Source organism: Tiliqua scincoides, chromosome 2 (genome assembly GCF_035046505.1).
Source record: "Tiliqua scincoides isolate rTilSci1 chromosome 2, rTilSci1.hap2, whole genome shotgun sequence".
NCBI classification, from domain to species: Eukaryota; Metazoa; Chordata; class Lepidosauria; order Squamata; family Scincidae; genus Tiliqua; species Tiliqua scincoides.
In genome coordinates, this window is record NC_089822.1 from 70,504,541 (window position 1) to 70,522,522 (window position 17,982).

Here is a 17,982-nt window from a genome sequence, read left to right on the forward strand (position 1 = left end):
GGCAGCAATGAAATGTGGACAGCACAAATTGACCAGAGAGAACTTTAGACAGACTCAAATGTGGATGCTCAGGTAAAAAAGATAAATCATTCTTTATTTCTGTTTGCCTAATAACAAAATATTTCAGGAAATTAAAGTAGGAGCAAATTCAAACTCCCACAAAGAGTTTATGTATTAAATCTCTGTGTTAACTGTATAGCTTGCTAATTAGTGGTGAAAGAGTAGAATGAAGAGCAAAAATGAAATGCATCATAAAACTGTGGAATTCATCCAGCATCCCATTATTTAGAGAGTTTGCAGACTACTCATATTTAGAATACAGAATACTTCATTTTGAAGAAAAAAAACTGCTGAGTTCGTCGTGATCTTTTTTTTTTCATGTCTGTATTTCAGAAAAGTGTGGAAAGTATTTTTAAGACTATAGATATGATATCTAATTGCAAATGATCCTTATCTCACTAACCTACTTGTGAAGTCCATAGAATGGTTTACTTTCCCCTAAAAGAGAATTGTTAGTTATGAGAATCTTCAGGGGTAAAAAGATAAATGGTCCACTTTTTTAAAGTAGGAAGGTCTTTTGTACTTCCATAGAAATATACATTTTCACTATTTTGAACATAAAGTTATAATTGAAATTCAAAGTTACACTATGGTAATATTCAATAATTGGTTGTATTTGTATTTTACTGTTCATTTTAAATTAAGAACAGGCATATAATCAACCTATTTCTTAATAGAGTACATTACTGGACTTTTTAATCTCTCTTATTTGTGAACTGGCGCAGACAAATGGCAATACTGCTTGACATTACTGCTTAACACCAGGTGCTGATAACAAACAGTGCTGTTTGCTTCATAAGTTTATCAACTTCCCAGGGGCATTTAGTGGGCCTCCATTAATACTGGACTCGAGAGATCTTGGACTCAGCCATCAGAACATCCTCTTTTCTTAATTCTTCATACTTTACTGATTCATTTCATTTTGTTTCCCCAAGAACTGACTTACACTAAACAACAGTTTACGGAGAGCTCTCCAAGAATATTTGATAGGCAAATTGACCAAGGACCACTTTAGGTAATTTTTGTACATCTTCATAGGACCTCATAAGTGTAATGTAAATGAAGCTTGAGAGAACTAAGCCAATTTGAATATCTTATTACCTTCTGTATATTTTTGTACTAGGAAATTGTTTAGGCACATATCAAAGAAAACTAAGCATGCAAAAACAATTTTTTCTAGGAAAAAAAATCAACACTTTAGGCACTTTCTTTTTCAGATGTGAACAAATGAGGTATTCAATAAAGCAGGTTGGGGCTGCATGTCAAGAAATTCTTTAAAGGTGAACCATAAGCTTGTTTTTTCCCCTTACTATATAACTTTCCCACAAAGTAATATCTACATATTCCAGGGGAATGAACAATAAGTTAACCTTTACAAAATCTGGTTTCAGTTGTTTCTATTACACATGAATAATGCACAATGGTTTGTTGAGTACTTCTCATAGCTGTCAATAAGTAGTACTTTCCCCTGATTTAGGGGGTGTGATATCGACCTCTAATTAAATATTTTCTCTAAGGCTATACTTGTATGTACCCTTACTTGGGAGTACATCCCACAGAACTGAAACAGAATTTACTTTAGGGTAAACATGAATTTGATTGTGCTTCTAGTAAGTTCCAGAGGTTCACTTTGAATTACATTAAAAGTTTAGTAAAATATAAAGAAGGTTCATTACATGTGAATTTTATTAATTCAGGTTTGATCAATACTATATGGGGTGTGTGAAAGAACAGGGATATGTGTGAGCAATTCTGTCATAGTACATATTTTTAATATTTACATATTTTAAATAATTTATTTTGAAACATATTAAAGATTTTTCCAGAGCTCAAAAGTTAATGATTACTATTCGTTACCACTACCATTACTATTCAGTGATTAATTATACCATTCATGCTGCTAGTACTAGGACACACTTTTGGAACTATGTTTTGGTATATTGTATCCTCAGCAATGTTCACAACAGAAATAAGAAACAACCAATCTTATCTCCATACCTGCATCTCGGTTTGTGCCACCACAGTCTAAGCTGACCAAAAGAGTCAGGGAACCAAATTCAACAAGAATCCCTATGTGTATTTTTCTGATTCTAGCAAAACAAAGGAAAAGAGAAAATCATTAAAATATAATTTGAATGCTTAAACAGTGTTGATGTCACCAGTCTGTTTTATAGCTTTGATGATATTTAAGAAGAGTTTTATTTGTGAATGTCTTGTGAAAAATCCGTAGAAAGCCTGACATGTTTTCATGGATGAAATATAATTTCTTCTAGTCACTGAAATGAGCATTAGCATTAAAATAATAAAATGTAGAATTTGCTCTGTGTGTGTGTGTGTGTGTGTGTGTTCATACAAAAACATTGTATTATTTCCTGCAAAAAGCACAAAGACATGTTTAACATGTAAAACATTTCTTATATGTTCTTCCATTTAAAGCATAGTACTATAAGGTTTGTATTATCGTCTTTCAACCAAAAGTTGTGTGTGTGTGTGTAAATTGTTAGTTTCTATAGATGTTCTTCCTTGCTTAATTTATTCCTGCAGTTGTATTCCCTGTTTTCCAAGGTTTCAGTGGGAACTGCGTGACTCAGAGCCCAATCTTGAGCTCCCCTGGTTTGTGGCTGCGGCAGCACCAAAAACGGCGGCCGCCACATCCTGTGCATCCATGGGCAACACTTTGGGAGAAGGGGTCCCCTTCCCATGGGTAAAGGGAGTAGCCCATAATGGGGCTACTCGATTCACTGCCGACCAAAAGGTTGGCAGTGAAGTAAGAACCTACATGTCAGGTGCCGAGCCTAATGCAAGGCTCTGGATCCGGTCCCGCCTCCCTCCCTCCCCACTCCTTCTCCCCGGCACACCTCCCCCCGCCTCCCCATCACACCTCCCCCACCGTCTGCCCGCCTCCGCTTTCCTCTCCACTGAGCCAACTAGTGCTGAGCTAGCTTGGGCTCTTGCCTGGTGTTAGGACTCAGAAACGTGCACACTGGTGGTAAGCTGGCATGTCAAGCTCAGGATTGGGTTCTAAGGCTACAATCCTATCCACACTTTCCTGGGAGTAAACCCCATTGACTATAATGGGACTTACTTCTGAGTGCGCATGCATAGGATTGGGCTCTCACTCTATTATCATGCTTCAATCTAGAAATCATACTTCAGAATCTGTTAAACAGATCATTAATGACACTCTTGAATTTAGCTTTAAAAACCTGAAGTGTTCAGTGCCACCTCATGCAAAATAATTTTTAATGGAGTGCTTTCATAAATACTGAATAGAAAGATATAATGCTAGAGATTTTTCCACCAATCATAGTGGTTAGGTATATAGTTTATTTCAATTCATTTTCTTTTATTGATTGCATTAATACTAATACTGCATGCAATCTATCAAACCCTGCAAGAAATTCCAGGGGGAGTTATTAGAGCAGAACAAAATTCCCAAATTTTACTGCTCCAGGGCATTGTATGCTACATTTTTTCATGGTTCTTTAAAAAATTGAACAAGAAAATTATGTTATGGATTAATTTTGTATTTTTTTTTTCTTTTTCAGGCTCAGAAGTCATGGATAGAAAGAGCATTTTACAAAAGGGAATGTGTTCATATCATACCCAGCACCAAAGACCCCCATAGGTAATTAACTTTGGGTTATTTGTCAGTGAGCTGGCTTTGCATACCAGATTGTATTTAACCTCTTATGTCTCAGTGCAACTTCAACTTTTCATATCTGTACAAAAGAAGACAGTACTGTCATTGATAAAACATGCATCTGAAATGTACCAGAGCTGTCACAGCCTAGCAGCAGTGCATATACTCTACTTGCAGAAAGTCCCAGGTTTGACCCCATCTAAGGACACAGATGATAGAAAAGAGCTGTCTGCCCAAGACTCTGGAGAATTACTGCTCCTAGGTGGAAATAATGATCTGACTCCTTTAAGACAATTTTTGTGTCTCCATTTAGATATTCCTCTTTCCCTGTGAAGTACTCCAGGTTAGAAAAAGAACTGTTGTATTCAAAAATAATCACAGATATAATCCACTTATGTATGAGTCAAATATTTTCATTTTACAGTGCATGCATTTAATTTTATATTGACTGATAATAACTTGGGACAGTGTTGGAATTCCTTTTTCTTCTTTCCTATTAGGGAAAAAAGAATGTATTTTCTTAAAATCCCATGAAAAATGAAATATTTTCAAGTCACTGTCAGCTCAAAAAGGCAAAAATGTTTACTGTCAGCCCAATCCTGTACATGTCTACTCAGAAGTAAGTCCCATTAGAGTCAATGGGGCTTTTTCCCAGTAAAGTGTGGATAGGATTGGGCTGTCAGTCAATCAATTTAACTCTCATGTCAGCTCACATTTCCTGTACTTCAAATCACCATTATGTTGCCTTTTTCTCCTTCCACTTAAAGAAGAGTATGTTGCAGATGGGCCATTGTGCAAGTGAGTGTGGCTTTTTGAATGTTTCATGCAGATGCTTAAGCATTATGCCATTTTATCAGAGTGACAATTGCATAATTGGGATTCTGAATTCTGGGGAGATGTGGCACATGACAATTACTTTGAAACAGATTGTGTGGGCAACACATTCCAAAAGCTACCTTGTTACATTGCCACTAAGCCCAGCTTGCCAAGACAAGTTGCCATCTTGTTTTCCTTTGAGTCCATGAAAATAAAGCAGGGCATTGAAAAGTGGAACTGTAAGGGAAGGAAGGTATATAACTCACTCTAGGGTGAACAGATACTTGTGCCTTTGAATCTGCAATCCTATGCACACCTCTTGGAGTAAGCCACTTTAAATACAGATAGGTTTATTTCTGAGCAGACATGCATAGGATTATGCTGTCCAAGAAGGAATTTTGGCAGGTTCAGTGTATTGTACAGGGATGAGAAAAGTTGCATCTCTTGAAACTTCCCCTTCAGTACAAATATTAAAGGTACTGTACTATAGAACACTATATTATTTTGCATTTGGCCACCTCTCTCTCTCTCTCTCTCTCTCTCTCTCTCTCTCTCTCTCTCTCTCTCTCTCTCTCTCTCTCTCTCTCTTTTATTAGTAAGATAGCAACCTTTGAAGGCTGAAATGTTTTACTAAACGTTTTGCAGAGACAAGTTGAATCTAGCTTATCCTTTTTTTAAACCAAGAAATGCCAGTAATTTTTACTTAATGCCATAGGTGTTGCTGTGGACGCCTAATAGGTCAACATGTGGGACTTACTCCAAGTATCTCCATTATTCAGAATGAGAAAAATGAAAGTCGCCTTGCTCGAAATGACATCCCATCAGAGAAGTGGTCAATCAGCAAGCACACTCAACTCAGCCCAACAGATGCCTTTGGAACTATTGAGTTCCAAGGAGGGGGTCACTCAAATAAAGCCATGGTAATTAAAAATCTCATAATGCTATAATGTGCTTCTTGGTCTGTTATCTTCTTTGTTAAAAGCCTGTTCCAGAAAAGTCATTGTGCAACTCACTCTATTTTGGTATCATATGCTTGGTTTTGCTCCAAGGAATTATTTGAAGTATGCCTTTCTTTGCCATGTGTGTCAGGGAAAGGAGATGATATATCATTATCAGTATTCATGGTGTCTTACAAAGCTACACAGGCAAAATAGACAGATCCCTCTCATCAAGAAACTTACAATCTAAAATAGATAATGGGGGAGAACAGAGGGAAGGAGGAGAAGACAGGAGCAAAAGCCATCACATGTGCTCCCAGCTTGGTTATATTGGGAATAGTGATTAAGCCATAGGCTCTGTGGAATAAGCTAATTTTGATGAAGGATTTTAAGGAAGGAAGAGAGGTAGCACCATGCAGGAAGCAGGAGACATTTGGTCAGCTGAGAGTGGAGGAACAGATGTCACTCACAGAGTGAAAAAATACATTGCAAATTGTGTTGCAATTTTAATTCCTAGAATGCTAGTCTTTATGAGCCAATATAGGTATGCTGAGCATAGCAAATGCTTATCTTAATGAGTAAATGTGGGTATGCTGAGCAGGAGTGGCATTGGAGATCAGCTAAGTAGTGCACTGGCCAAAGGTCCACTCAGCTGGGCTAACTCCTGAATCCTTTGTACCAGTTGTACCTGCAGCCCCCAATCAGGGAATGGGTTGGGGACCTGTCCTCACTGTCCTGCCTCTTCCCACAGCTCCATGTCCTGGCACTGGGGGTAAGACATCAGACCTGGAGGCTAAGATTTCTTTGGCAAGCTGCTGTTTATTAAGCCCATGTTTGCAAAGCTCCAGGACTGAATAGTGCTAACTTCCCTTAACCTGTAAGATTAGCACTAGTGCCGGAGGTTCCTTCTCACCAGGGTCAATGTTTCCACCAAGGAGCAGCTCTTGGGGTGCCCCTCAGTGGTTCTTTCATGCTGAGGGTTGCTAAGTGGAAACCTAAAAGACCCAGCTGGGTAGAGTGGGGCATATGTACTGAAACCCACCCCCTACCCCCGGGTTCCAGGATCCATTCCACCAGGGAGGCTGAAGTAACTAGTGGCAGTCTTTGAACAGGGACCCCAGGTTCTATGGCATAGTGCCCTCACACAGCCTGTACTGGCTGGGCCCACAACTTTCTCAAGTTTGGGTTCCTGTGAAGGGTTTGTGCCCTATCCCTGCTGCTTGCAAGGGAGAAGGTCTCGTCAGTTCTGTCCCTCATGGTCCTCTCAGCCACTGGCCTGTCGGTTGTTCCCACGCTGGGTACTCCTTTAACCTCTTCCTCTCTCCTTCCCCTCCCTTCTCCCTTCGTGGTTCACAAGGCTCTTCTTGCCTCTGCTACTTGTCTCACATCCATTTGCAGTCTCTCTCCTGCCTCTCTGTCCACTTCCCAGCTCTCCACTCCCTCTTCCCAGTTCTTCAGCCCCAGGGCCAGTCCTATAAGCATCCACTCACCAGCTCCATCCAGCCCATCAGCCACTCCACTGGAGAGGCGCATCTTGCCATGATGCCTGATGATGATGTCATTGCTGGTGCCATTCCTCTTGTGCCACCATCAGCAGCTGCTGAGGCATGCCTAAGCTTCTCCATACAGGGTGTCGGTGCACTCCATGGCTCTTCAGGGGACCTAATGCAAGCTTTGCCCCAGATCTGCCAGCAACCTAGCACCAGCACTGATGCTGAGCATAGAATAGTAATCTGGCCAGACTCATGAGTCAAATACATAGTGAACCTTTTTAAGATTTTAGGATTTTAGTCATGTGCAGGAACACTTGCATGACTTAAAATTACAATTATAGATGATAAAACTCAGGCATAAGTGTTGTCATGTTCAGCCCACTGAGTGTTTCAGATGATGCATTTTACTAACAATACCTGTTTTTGAGTGACCTTGTTGACTATTTTGAGTAGGAAGCTTTCAAGTTATTCTGAGAGAAAGTCTGCAATCCTATTACACTTTCCAGAGAGTAAACCTCATTGAACACAATGGGCTGGAATCCTGTGCACACTTTCCTGAGAGTAAGTCCCATTGAGTTCAGTGACTTTTACTTCTGAATAGACATGCATAGGTTTGTTCTGTTACTTTTCAGTAGCCATGCATAGAATAGCACTGTTCTTATTAAGTTAGTAAAATGCAGAAATGAAGCTTCTGAGTTCTACAGAATTCTTTATAGGAACAAGCAAGTGTTCTGACAACCTGAAAGGTCTCTACTCAAAACAGTTAAGGAGGTCACCCAACAACAGGTATCAACGGAAACATTTCAGATCCCATCTGTTTTTTGAAGTCATTTCTGCAAGGCAATCTGTGATGATTGTGTAACAGCTTCACAGCTGTCCTAGATAATCGACATTCAGGAAAACAGACAACAGCTTGATATGATCTCTTATCAGATGCTACATGATGTTATTTTTCCAGTGCTATCTTTCTAAATGCTGTCTTTCAAAGTATCCTGCAGTCTTGATTCCCACTTCCTGCTACAATGAAGCAATAATAAAGGGTGTACCCAAAACGTTTTCAGCAAACCATTCTATCGCCAATAAAGTACAAAAGTATTGGCTCAGTTTTACAATATGTCCATGTTCCCATCCTGGTTAAATATAGGAAGATATATCATATAAATATACAATGTTTTTGTGGTAAATTTGGAAGTGGTACCAGATAATTGTGATCTCAGAGAATTAGATACTGACACAAATAAAAGTAAAATTCCAGGAGGCAAAAATGTTGGTATGGCCTGTATGTTTTGGTAATGGGCCAAAAGCAGATTTCTAGCTACTGGTTTCTGCATTGGAAAAAAAGCATCGGCTTTATTAAAATTGTGATTCTTTGGTATAGAATAGCCAACTCCTAGTGTAATGTATCACATTTATTGATTGATTGATTGATTGATTGATTGATTGATTGATTGAGAGAGAGAGAGAGAGAGAGAGAGAGAGAGAGAGAGAGAAATATCTCCTTGCTAAAAGAGTTCTGAGGACAACATCAGCCATGTTTGGATACTGGTGGAACTTTAAACCAGAATCCAGTCATATGAGTGTGTTTTCAGAGGCTTTTCCTTTATCTCTGCAAAAGCAATTTGTTCTCTCCACAAAAGATACGTTACCATGAGAAGATGCAGTTATATTTATTTTGTCAGCAGTACCAGTTTTCTTACCCTACAAAATCATCAAATAATATGAGATTTTGTATTATGACCCTAATGTAGCATTGCTTAAGATAGGATAAAGCTATGAAATTAGGATGCCTCTTTAAAGTAAATTTTTGCTACAAATATCCATTCAAATAACTAAGTAAGCAACCTGGTGTTCTAGCTTAAAAATTTAAATGTTAATTCAATATTTAAATGAGTAACTCTGCATCCATCTGGCTTGTGACCCTATTTAAGATCATCCTGCATCCTACCTTCTCTGAATGAATTGTACAGAAATTGAACAAAAATCAGAACCTCTCCTAATTAGATTTGTCCAGCATAATGGATTTGTATTTATCCCACAAGTAGTTACTCCGGTATCTCCAACTACATCCTCTACACTTGTAGGAGAGACTAAACTAAATCTATCAAAATTCCAAATCTGATTCTGAATTCAGAGCGGCAACTCACAAGTTATGTATTCAACCTGTAGGTCGTTCTGTTACTTATCCGAGTGCCCAGGATAGAAGATAAAATTATGAGCTATTTTCTCTGCAAAGTATGTTATAAATTCACCAGAGTAAGCCAATGATGACAACCTTTGAATAAGAGTTGACTTGGGGGTGTTAGGCCAGTCAAACCTTGAACAGCTATGTTGAATGAGACTTTTCATAGAAGTTAAGAAGTTTTATATGCAATTGCTAGAGCCAGGCCATTTTCTTAAAAAAACAAACAAAACTAAAAACTGTGTCTCAGTTGAACTATTATCCCCTGCTAACTGGGCAAAAGTCACATTTTAAAGTGGTGCTCCTCTTATATTTAACAGGGGCAGAGTAACTGTCCTTTTTCACCCCAACACAAGGTCTTTTCTAGTGGCTGATTGCTGTTGGTCTTCTACATTTTTTCAGATTGTGAGCTCTTTGGGGACAGGGAGCCATGTCACTATTTGATGTTTTCTGTAAACCGCATTGTGAACTTTTTTGTGGAAAAGTGGTATATAGATGATGATGATGATGATGATGATAATGATGATGATAGGTCACTATTTTTATGGCTGGCTTTTGTTCAAATGCCCTCAACATTCAAAAGCAGTTGGAGATAGCTGCTGTTTGACAGAACCCATGAGACTCATGTGTGTAGAGATAAAACACCTATTGGCACATTGTGCAGGAAAATCCAGATAGTAAGCTTTGCATGAGGTTTTTATTCAGAAGTAAAAAATAATTTTTTTTAAGGAAAATCCTTCTCTATAAGAAGGGATGGAATTGGATCCCACAGCAGGTCAAGAGGAAGGAGAGAGTGTGCAGAAGGAAGTGAAGTCTAACAATAGCATTTTAGCTAACCAAAGGACAGGCATTACCTGAGAGAACCCCTGGTCCCCATGTTACTATCTTGTCAATCTTACTGTTCTGACTGGTACAGGTGCTACACTATAGCTTTGCTGCATATTCTGCACTCCTCTTTCATACACATAACTGAACAGTAAACTTTTGTCAGCTACATACACAATACAGTACAGGTGTGCCCCCATATCTGCAGGGGTTCCATTCCAGAAACCCCTGTGGCTAAGTGAAACCGCGGATACAGGCAAACATCCCCCCAACCTTCCAGAGGTGAGGGGAGATCTGTTCCCCTTGCATCCAGAAGGTCATCTGAGCACAGCAGAGGCTACAGACAGACATCCAAGTCCCCTGCTGGGCTCAAATTAACCCTTAGAGGAAAAACACATGACTTCCAGTTTTTCCAAAAAACCTGAGGGCTTCCCTGGGCCTTCCAATACCTTATAAGGCATTACAAATGTCACTTCCAGTTTTTCGGAAAATCAGAAGCCACGTATTTTTGCCTCTAAGGCTCAGTCTGAGCCCGACAGAGATCACAGAAGGATGTCCATGGCTTCTGCTGGGCTCAGATGACCCTCCAGAGCACTGGTTCCCAACCTTTAGGGTCCCATGGACCACTGAGGCAAAAATTGGAATTGTCATGGACCACATGTAACTGTGGAGAGTCTAGTCTCTACCCTTTCTGGTGGTCCATTTCTCAAACGGATTATCAGAGAGGACAGAAAATGGTCTACTCATAGCCACTTCTGACACTTCAATGGTTGTGGCTGTGGGCAGTCCATTCTCTGCCCTCTTTGGTGGACCATGGGAGATTGCTTGCCCAGCAAGACACTGGAAGTGATCAAAGGTGATTCTTTTTTCCGAGACCCCACGGACCACTTCTCAGGATCTTGCGGACCACTTGTGGTCCACGGACCACAGGTTTGGAACCAGTGCTCCAGAGGCATGTGCAGGAGCATGTGCGGGGGGGGGGGCCCATAGACCCAAATCCACAGATAAGTGAATCTGCAAATATGGGATCTGCTGATACAGAGGGCCCACCTCTATATGGTTTGAGCTGGAGTTGAACACCTAGTGAAATTTACCCAAAAGTGTATTATTACTTTGACAATTTCTTCTTTGCATTTCAGAATACCAAATTTTTAAAAAACCAAATTCCTCAAATTCTGCAATCTGATACCACACAAGAAAGTTGGTTCTCCTACATGCCAAAACCTCATTGCAGTTGTCCTTTATTCTCATTCTTCACCTTTGGTCACCATGTATCAAGGTCTCTTACAGCCTATGGCTTTTAAACTGCAGTGCTGCAGGCATTGAACATTACTTGCTCATCTAGCATACTGTGTATAAACAGTTTTTACACTCTTATATTTGCTGACTTGGCTGCCATGGTTTTAGAAGATTATTGTTATTGCTCAACGCATTGTGCATTAAACACAATTCTTGTATTTCAGTAAATTTAGTAAATACAGGATGTTGTGTTGCATTTGCAGGTGCTGTAAGACTTGCTGTAAGAACCAAGAGTTTCTTTGCAGCTCCTATAGTCAGACCATTATATTTTTAAAAATATCTGTGTAAAAATTACCTGTATTGGTTGGTTTGTAGAAAATTGTGAGACCTGCATTAGAGTTGCTCCCATCAACTGTAAACACTTTTTTCAAGTGTACAAAGTGATTTACAATTTGTGTACCATTTTATCTTGATTGCTGTATTAACAGGTAGATAAGTTTGAAATCTTATGACTTTCTAAAGACAGATAATAAAAGAGACCCATAAGCCATGTAAGAAATGATCTTATCAACTCTCCTCAGTCATTAAACAGTTAGGTATATGAGTCACCTACTGAATATGTTCCGTAGTTCTTTGGATCTCATACAATATACATTTTTTTAGATCAGTGGTTCCCAAACTGTGGGTCGAGACCAACTGGTTGGTCGCAACCTGATTTTTGGTGAGTCGCCAAAGGGTGATGGAAAGATCATATAACTAATAGACCTGAAGCTATTCAGAAATCAGATACTATAGCCGCTAACTGCCCTGCAAGGAGCCGAGCTCCTGCAGTTTGCAAGCATGTGTAAAAATAGGAAGATAAATGTTTGTGGGTCTTTTTCTGGTTATTACTTATAAATAAATAATTATTTCTTTATAGATCTCCTTTTTCAAAAATTCTGATAAACCTAGCTGGGTCCTGAGAGAATGTCGTTTTGAAAAGTGGGTCCTGGTGCTAAAAAGTTTGGGAATCACTGTTTTAGATTCTTAACAAGGCAAAAGCATTTGCCTTTTTTGAGTCCATAATTATTTAAACTGTTCAGCCAGCACATCTCCTTCTGCTCTTGATGAATACCAATCAGTCTGCCACACTGTTCAGCTGTTCTGAGTGACAGTTGACTGTTAGCTTCCATATGAATGTTATAGTGTAAGCTCTAAGTATTTGAGAAGATGGAAGTTATCATAAGCCAGCTTCTTAACCTTACTTTTTTGCTTTGTTTTAAAACAATGCCCTTCATTCTGTAGTATGTGCGGGTGTCTTTTGACACAAAGCCTGACCTTCTTCTACACTTGATGACCAAGGAATGGCAGCTTGAACTACCCAAGCTTCTCATTTCTGTGCATGGAGGGCTCCAGAATTTTGAACTTCAGCCAAAACTCAAGCAAGTCTTTGGAAAAGGTCTCATTAAAGCTGCCATGACAACTGGAGCATGGATATTTACAGGAGGAGTTAACACAGGTAACTGCAACCTGGCTATTATGGCACTGAAAGCCTTTCATGATTTGCAGTAGGTTTCTTCCTGTCATTGTATGGTTCTTAAGGCACACATTATAACTATCTGTTACCGTTTAATCCTGCCCTCCTGTTTTGTTTTCTGTGACTGTGTTACTGTTAATTACTATTGTGGTTTGTTGTTGATGTTTGTAATTTTATTTTGTTATTGTGGTTTGTCTATTTCATTAGAGACTGCTTTTTAATTCCTTGAGGGTCAAACTTGGTGTATAAATTTAAAAATGAAGTGGTATACGTGGCATTTCTGGTCTCTCATCCATGTATAGACCAGATCCAGAGCAGCTTATTTTTAGAAATTTAAAGTTATCAGACACCATTAGACCAGACTTTTTCAGCGTTGTTTTTTTTTGCTAATGCTGCATTTCCAAGTACCATTTTTTGCATGTACCACTTTTGTAAGTACCACCACTGCCAGCAGAGATGGTAGGGATGGCAGCTGTATGTAGGAGTAGGCAGTTTGCTTTGTGGTCAGGGAATTATTCTGCACCCTTTTGCTCCAAAGCTCCAATCCATTTTGAAGAGCAGCTGCACAAGCACATTTTTACCCACTGGTGCATCACACCACAACCTATACATCTCCATTTTCAGTGAGACCAGACCAGGTTCTGCAGTGATCAACCTGGCAGTGTGGTCAAGTAGTAGCTGCCGTACAGTGAAGTATCAGTTATTTAAAAAACCTGGCTTTAGAAGTTTCTCTGTAACAGATACCAGGAAGGTTAAGAAGGAAAGTCATGAAGCAGAATTAAAGTCACAGAGTTAATACAGCTTTGTATGATTATAAAGGACCTTTTTAAAGGGGTTTTTAAAGTGTATAATAAGGGAGAACCATATCCACACACCATATTTTATAATATAAACGTTTGCAGTGTTTCCTATCTTTATTATAATACCACATTTCACTGCTCTTTTTTTTCCCCCCAGGAGTCATTCGGCATGTTGGTGATGCACTGAAAGACCACGCTTCAAAATCCAGAGGGAAGATCTGCACTATTGGAATAGCTCCCTGGGGAATTGTAGAAAACCAAGAGGATCTCATTGGCAAGGATGTAAGTGTCTGGCTTATCTATAAATATGTATTGTCAATATGTTGTGGACTGAGGGCCCAATCCTATCCAACTTTTCAGCACCAGTGCATCTGTAATGCAACCTTGAGGTAAGGGAACAAATGTTTCTATACCTCGAGGAAGCTTCTGTGACTGACCCATCACCACAGGATGCAGCACATGCCCCATTGGCATGGCTGCATCAGCACTGGAAAATTGGATAGGATTAGGCCCTGAGTTCTTCAGGTGGGAGTAATATTCATGATTTCTTATAAGATGCCAAGATTAAAACAAAGATAACTCAGAGCTGCTTTTATAAAATGCATACATAGGAAATTCTGATAGTGCCTAATATGTTTTAAAGTTTATTACAGCCCAGTCCAATCCTCACAGTATACTGGAAAACCATGAGTTATGCTATCATAGCCACTGCTCCACTGGTCAGTAGAGTGCTGCTGCCAGTGCAAAGGCCAGAAGGCTGTGCGCCACCAGTGGTGCCGTGCAGACCAGCCGCCAGCTAATTTCTGCTGATGGTAGGGGAGCAGATTGGGGGTGGGACTGGATTATGGTAGCACCAGCTTCCACCACATCCCATGCCTTTATATCAGGTTTAAAACACTTGCTGTGGTGCCTCAGATCTTGTCAACAAAAGAGCTGGTGTAGAGTTGTGGAGTTCCACAGGGCACCACGCAGAGGCCAGAGTGGTAAGTAAAGTTTTTCTTTTCTTTCTCTCCTGGCCAGCCTGGTCCCCAATCAGCACACAGGAGACAACAGAGGCTACACTGGCAGCCCTGCATCTTGTGTGCTGATGGGATGGAACTGGCCCATTAAAGTAATGAAGGGAAGATAATTACAAGGAGTACCACTTGATGTAGTCTTACATTATTCAATAAATCACTCTTAATTCTCTCCATCCCCTCTCTTTCTTTCTTCTCCTTTTATAACCATTAATAATACTATTATCTTCCCAATCTTCTGAAACACACCCTAGGTGTCATCTTAGATACATTGCTTTACTTCCTGTCAAAACATTGTTTTGTTGTGAGTTTCCCTGCTCTGATTCCACATGATTGGCTGTTGTTGGCAGGGGCAGGGAAACTCAGAGCAGGCAATAATGTGAAGTGGCAGAAGGGACACTCACAACATGGCAACATGACAACACAGGGTAAGTGATTCTACAGGGGAAAAGGGAAGAACTAATGACATGGTCATATTATAAGCAACATGTACTACTGGTGAGAAAGCCAGATAACTTCTGTTTTACATTTTTGACAATTGCATTGTAAAATCTACATCAGGATTCCTCACTACTTTATTAATTGTGGAATACTTAAACTCACATGTTATGTTTTTGGTAACAAATTTCAGTGTAAATAACAAACTCCAAGTGAGGCAACTGCAACAAATCCAAAAATGAGTCTTATGGCACCAGATTTATCATGGCATATGTTCTAGTTCACAAAGGTTTTTGCCACAGTACATCTGTTTGTCTTCAAACTTCCACATGACTCTGCCTTTACATACCCAAAAAGGCAAAAGACAACTGATTTTGGTTTTAAACAGAACTACAATTTATTAATCATATACATAATTATATACAAAGCAGTCCGAACAAACTAGAAATCTACCTCCCTTTAGTGTGGGTTCCCTTTCTTGAGGGAGACAATGAGTGTCAGTGGGCATCCCATCCTGGTTCATAGATGTTCACAATCGCAGCTTATCAATGCCAACCTCTTTAAGGGGGCTTGAAGAAGGTCTGGATTGTATTGCCATCCTCAAGCCACCAGTGTTTGAGGTTGACTTTACAATCCATGGACAATGAGTTCCCAGCAGGACCAGCTTTTAGGCAATTAGGGAGATTTCGCCCACTGGGGCCCCATTCAAGGGGCAAATCCTGGGATCCATGACTATATGACTGATAAATCCCTACAGGCCTGCCAGCTCAAGAATCCTCTCATTCTCTGATTTTGGTCATTTTCAGCAATGCAAAACCAAGAGAAGGGAGACTCTGCTATAAATTATCACCCAGCATTGGTAACAACTGCCCCATAAAATTCCCTTACTCACCAACCAACGTATGCTGGCTAAACTTCCCAAGACCCAACTGTGTACCATAGTGACAGACGCTCTCTTACATGCCCAAAAGACAATCAAGTGTCCAACAACTAAGACCAGCTGCCACCTGCAGAAAAAAAAACACAATCAGGTGAGCGTCATAGTTCAGTGAACTGACTCAAAGCCAAGTTCTTTGTGTGCCAATTAGTTAGGAAAGAGGAAGATGCTCAAACAGTAACAAAAGATAATCGCTTCTGCTAAGGCACCCCAGAAGCTGAAGGGTCTGCACTAGGTGAAAAACAAGCAAAAAAAAAAAAAAAAAAGAGGGTAAAATCAAGAATTTCATGACAGCATTGGGTCACTAACAAGTTTTTACACTCAGGAGTCCATAACGTGCATTCAGATACTATTTTCAAAATGTATTTGACACTGTAAATGCCATCACTGAAAAATGGGCTGTAATACCTTTCCTCTGTAATTTGAAATGCTATTTGAGGATAATAGCTGAATGCAACATTACCTTTCATTTAAAAGGTGAACATGACATGTAACTTACAAAGTGCTGTACAACCAGACGGTATTCTTCAGCAGCTTAATTTTTTTTCCAGTGAACAGTTAACATAAAAACTTTCAATTTAACCTTCTGATGTTCTTGAAAATACCCTCTGGTTACCTTTGTTAGGAAACATTCTGTTGGATATTTCCAGTCAGAGTGAGAAACAGATTATTATAAACTGAACTCTGATCTAATGCTATTGATATGGAAACAGGTAGCTGATATTCTCTCACAGTTTTCTCATAACTAAACCATGAAAGATCTTGCAGCAGAATTATGATCAGATACAAAGAACACATTGAAAGCTACAGAGCTGCTTATTTTTCCAGAAATGTATTCTACGTTAATATGTGTTGCTCTTTAAAATACTAAATCAGGGGTGTCAAACTCGTTTCATACTGCGGGCTGAATAGCATTTATGATGCCTGCTGAGGGCGGGAAGTGATGTCATTAAACAGGTCATAACCAAAAATAAGCACATTAGCTGCAAATGACAGCATGCAAATCTTGATCATATTTCAGGATATTGGAGAACCCAATTTTCAAGTGGGCTGCTCTAGTAACACCTCAGCACTGCTCAGCAGCTGAGAGCCTGAGAGCCAGATAAAAAGCTTCTGCGGGTCGCATCCGGCCCCAAGGCCTTATGTTTGACACCCCTGTACTAAATGATTAACAACCCAATTCTGTGCAGGATTGGGCTGTCAGGGGAAGGACATTATGACAGCAAAAGTGTCTATACAGTTGTAAAATAGCTGCTGATGTAAAATGGCTGCACAGTGCACCATCGGCAGCCATTCTCCAAGTACAGGTCCAGCCTATTTATACATGGATTTTTTATACACCGATTTTTCTCAACACGAATTACCCCTGCAAATGAGAAGGAATGTGCTGATCCCTGGAGAAGGGGACGATGCACCCCTTTAAAATCAGTTTAAAAAAACTGAACAGTCCTTTAACAATAGCCTCCTTAATGAGAGAGGGGGCAGCTGGCTGACAATCCGTCAATGGTTCTCTCTCCAGCAGACCCCTCCCTTCCCCCATAGCATGTGAAAGAAAGGTGACCATTTTGCATTGGTGAGGGGAGGGGCTGAGTGAAGTGCTGATGGATTGTCTTCTTAATGACTCTTATTTTACATCTCAAAGGTCATCAAGGCTGTTTTTAAATCACTGGAGCAAAGAAACTTTGTTTTTTAAATTGATTTGCTATAGTGCATTTTTTGCCATCCACATGAGTGCTTGGAACAGAACCCACACAAATAAATAGTCTCAACTTGTACTGTCACAAGAGGAAGGAGCGCCACAGCTTCACCACTGAACCCCATCATGTTATCTTCTGGAACATCTTTTGAAGAAAGCTGCTTTTCAGATGAAGTTGCAAAGTTGTTGTAACTTTTTGTGATTCTTCATTTTTGTCATAAACTGCATTCTGATAAGAATACCAGTATGTCAACATAAGCTCTTATTATTTCTGACATGACATGTATATGTCAATCATAAATATCACAAGTGCAGAGTCGGGAAGCCCAATCCTATCTAAATCCTTGCATGGCAATGTAGTGGCACCAGCACAGCTTCCGCTGAAT

General features: G+C 39.8%; 1 protein-coding gene across 4 annotated transcripts in view; it reads left to right on the top strand.

Moving 5' to 3' along the window:
- The window catches only part of TRPM3 (transient receptor potential cation channel subfamily M member 3), a 375,460-nt gene that overhangs the window by 243,519 nt on the left and 113,959 nt on the right, over nt 1–17,982 (top strand). For all 4 annotated transcript variants that reach the window (XM_066616650.1, XM_066616652.1, XM_066616653.1 and 1 more), the window contains exons 2-5: nt 3,609–3,688; nt 5,235–5,439; nt 12,478–12,691; nt 13,667–13,791. In XM_066616650.1, coding sequence (XP_066472747.1) covers nt 3,609–3,688; nt 5,235–5,439; nt 12,478–12,691; nt 13,667–13,791 — 624 coding nt within the window. The remainder of the gene's footprint in view (nt 1–3,608; nt 3,689–5,234; nt 5,440–12,477; nt 12,692–13,666; nt 13,792–17,982) is intronic.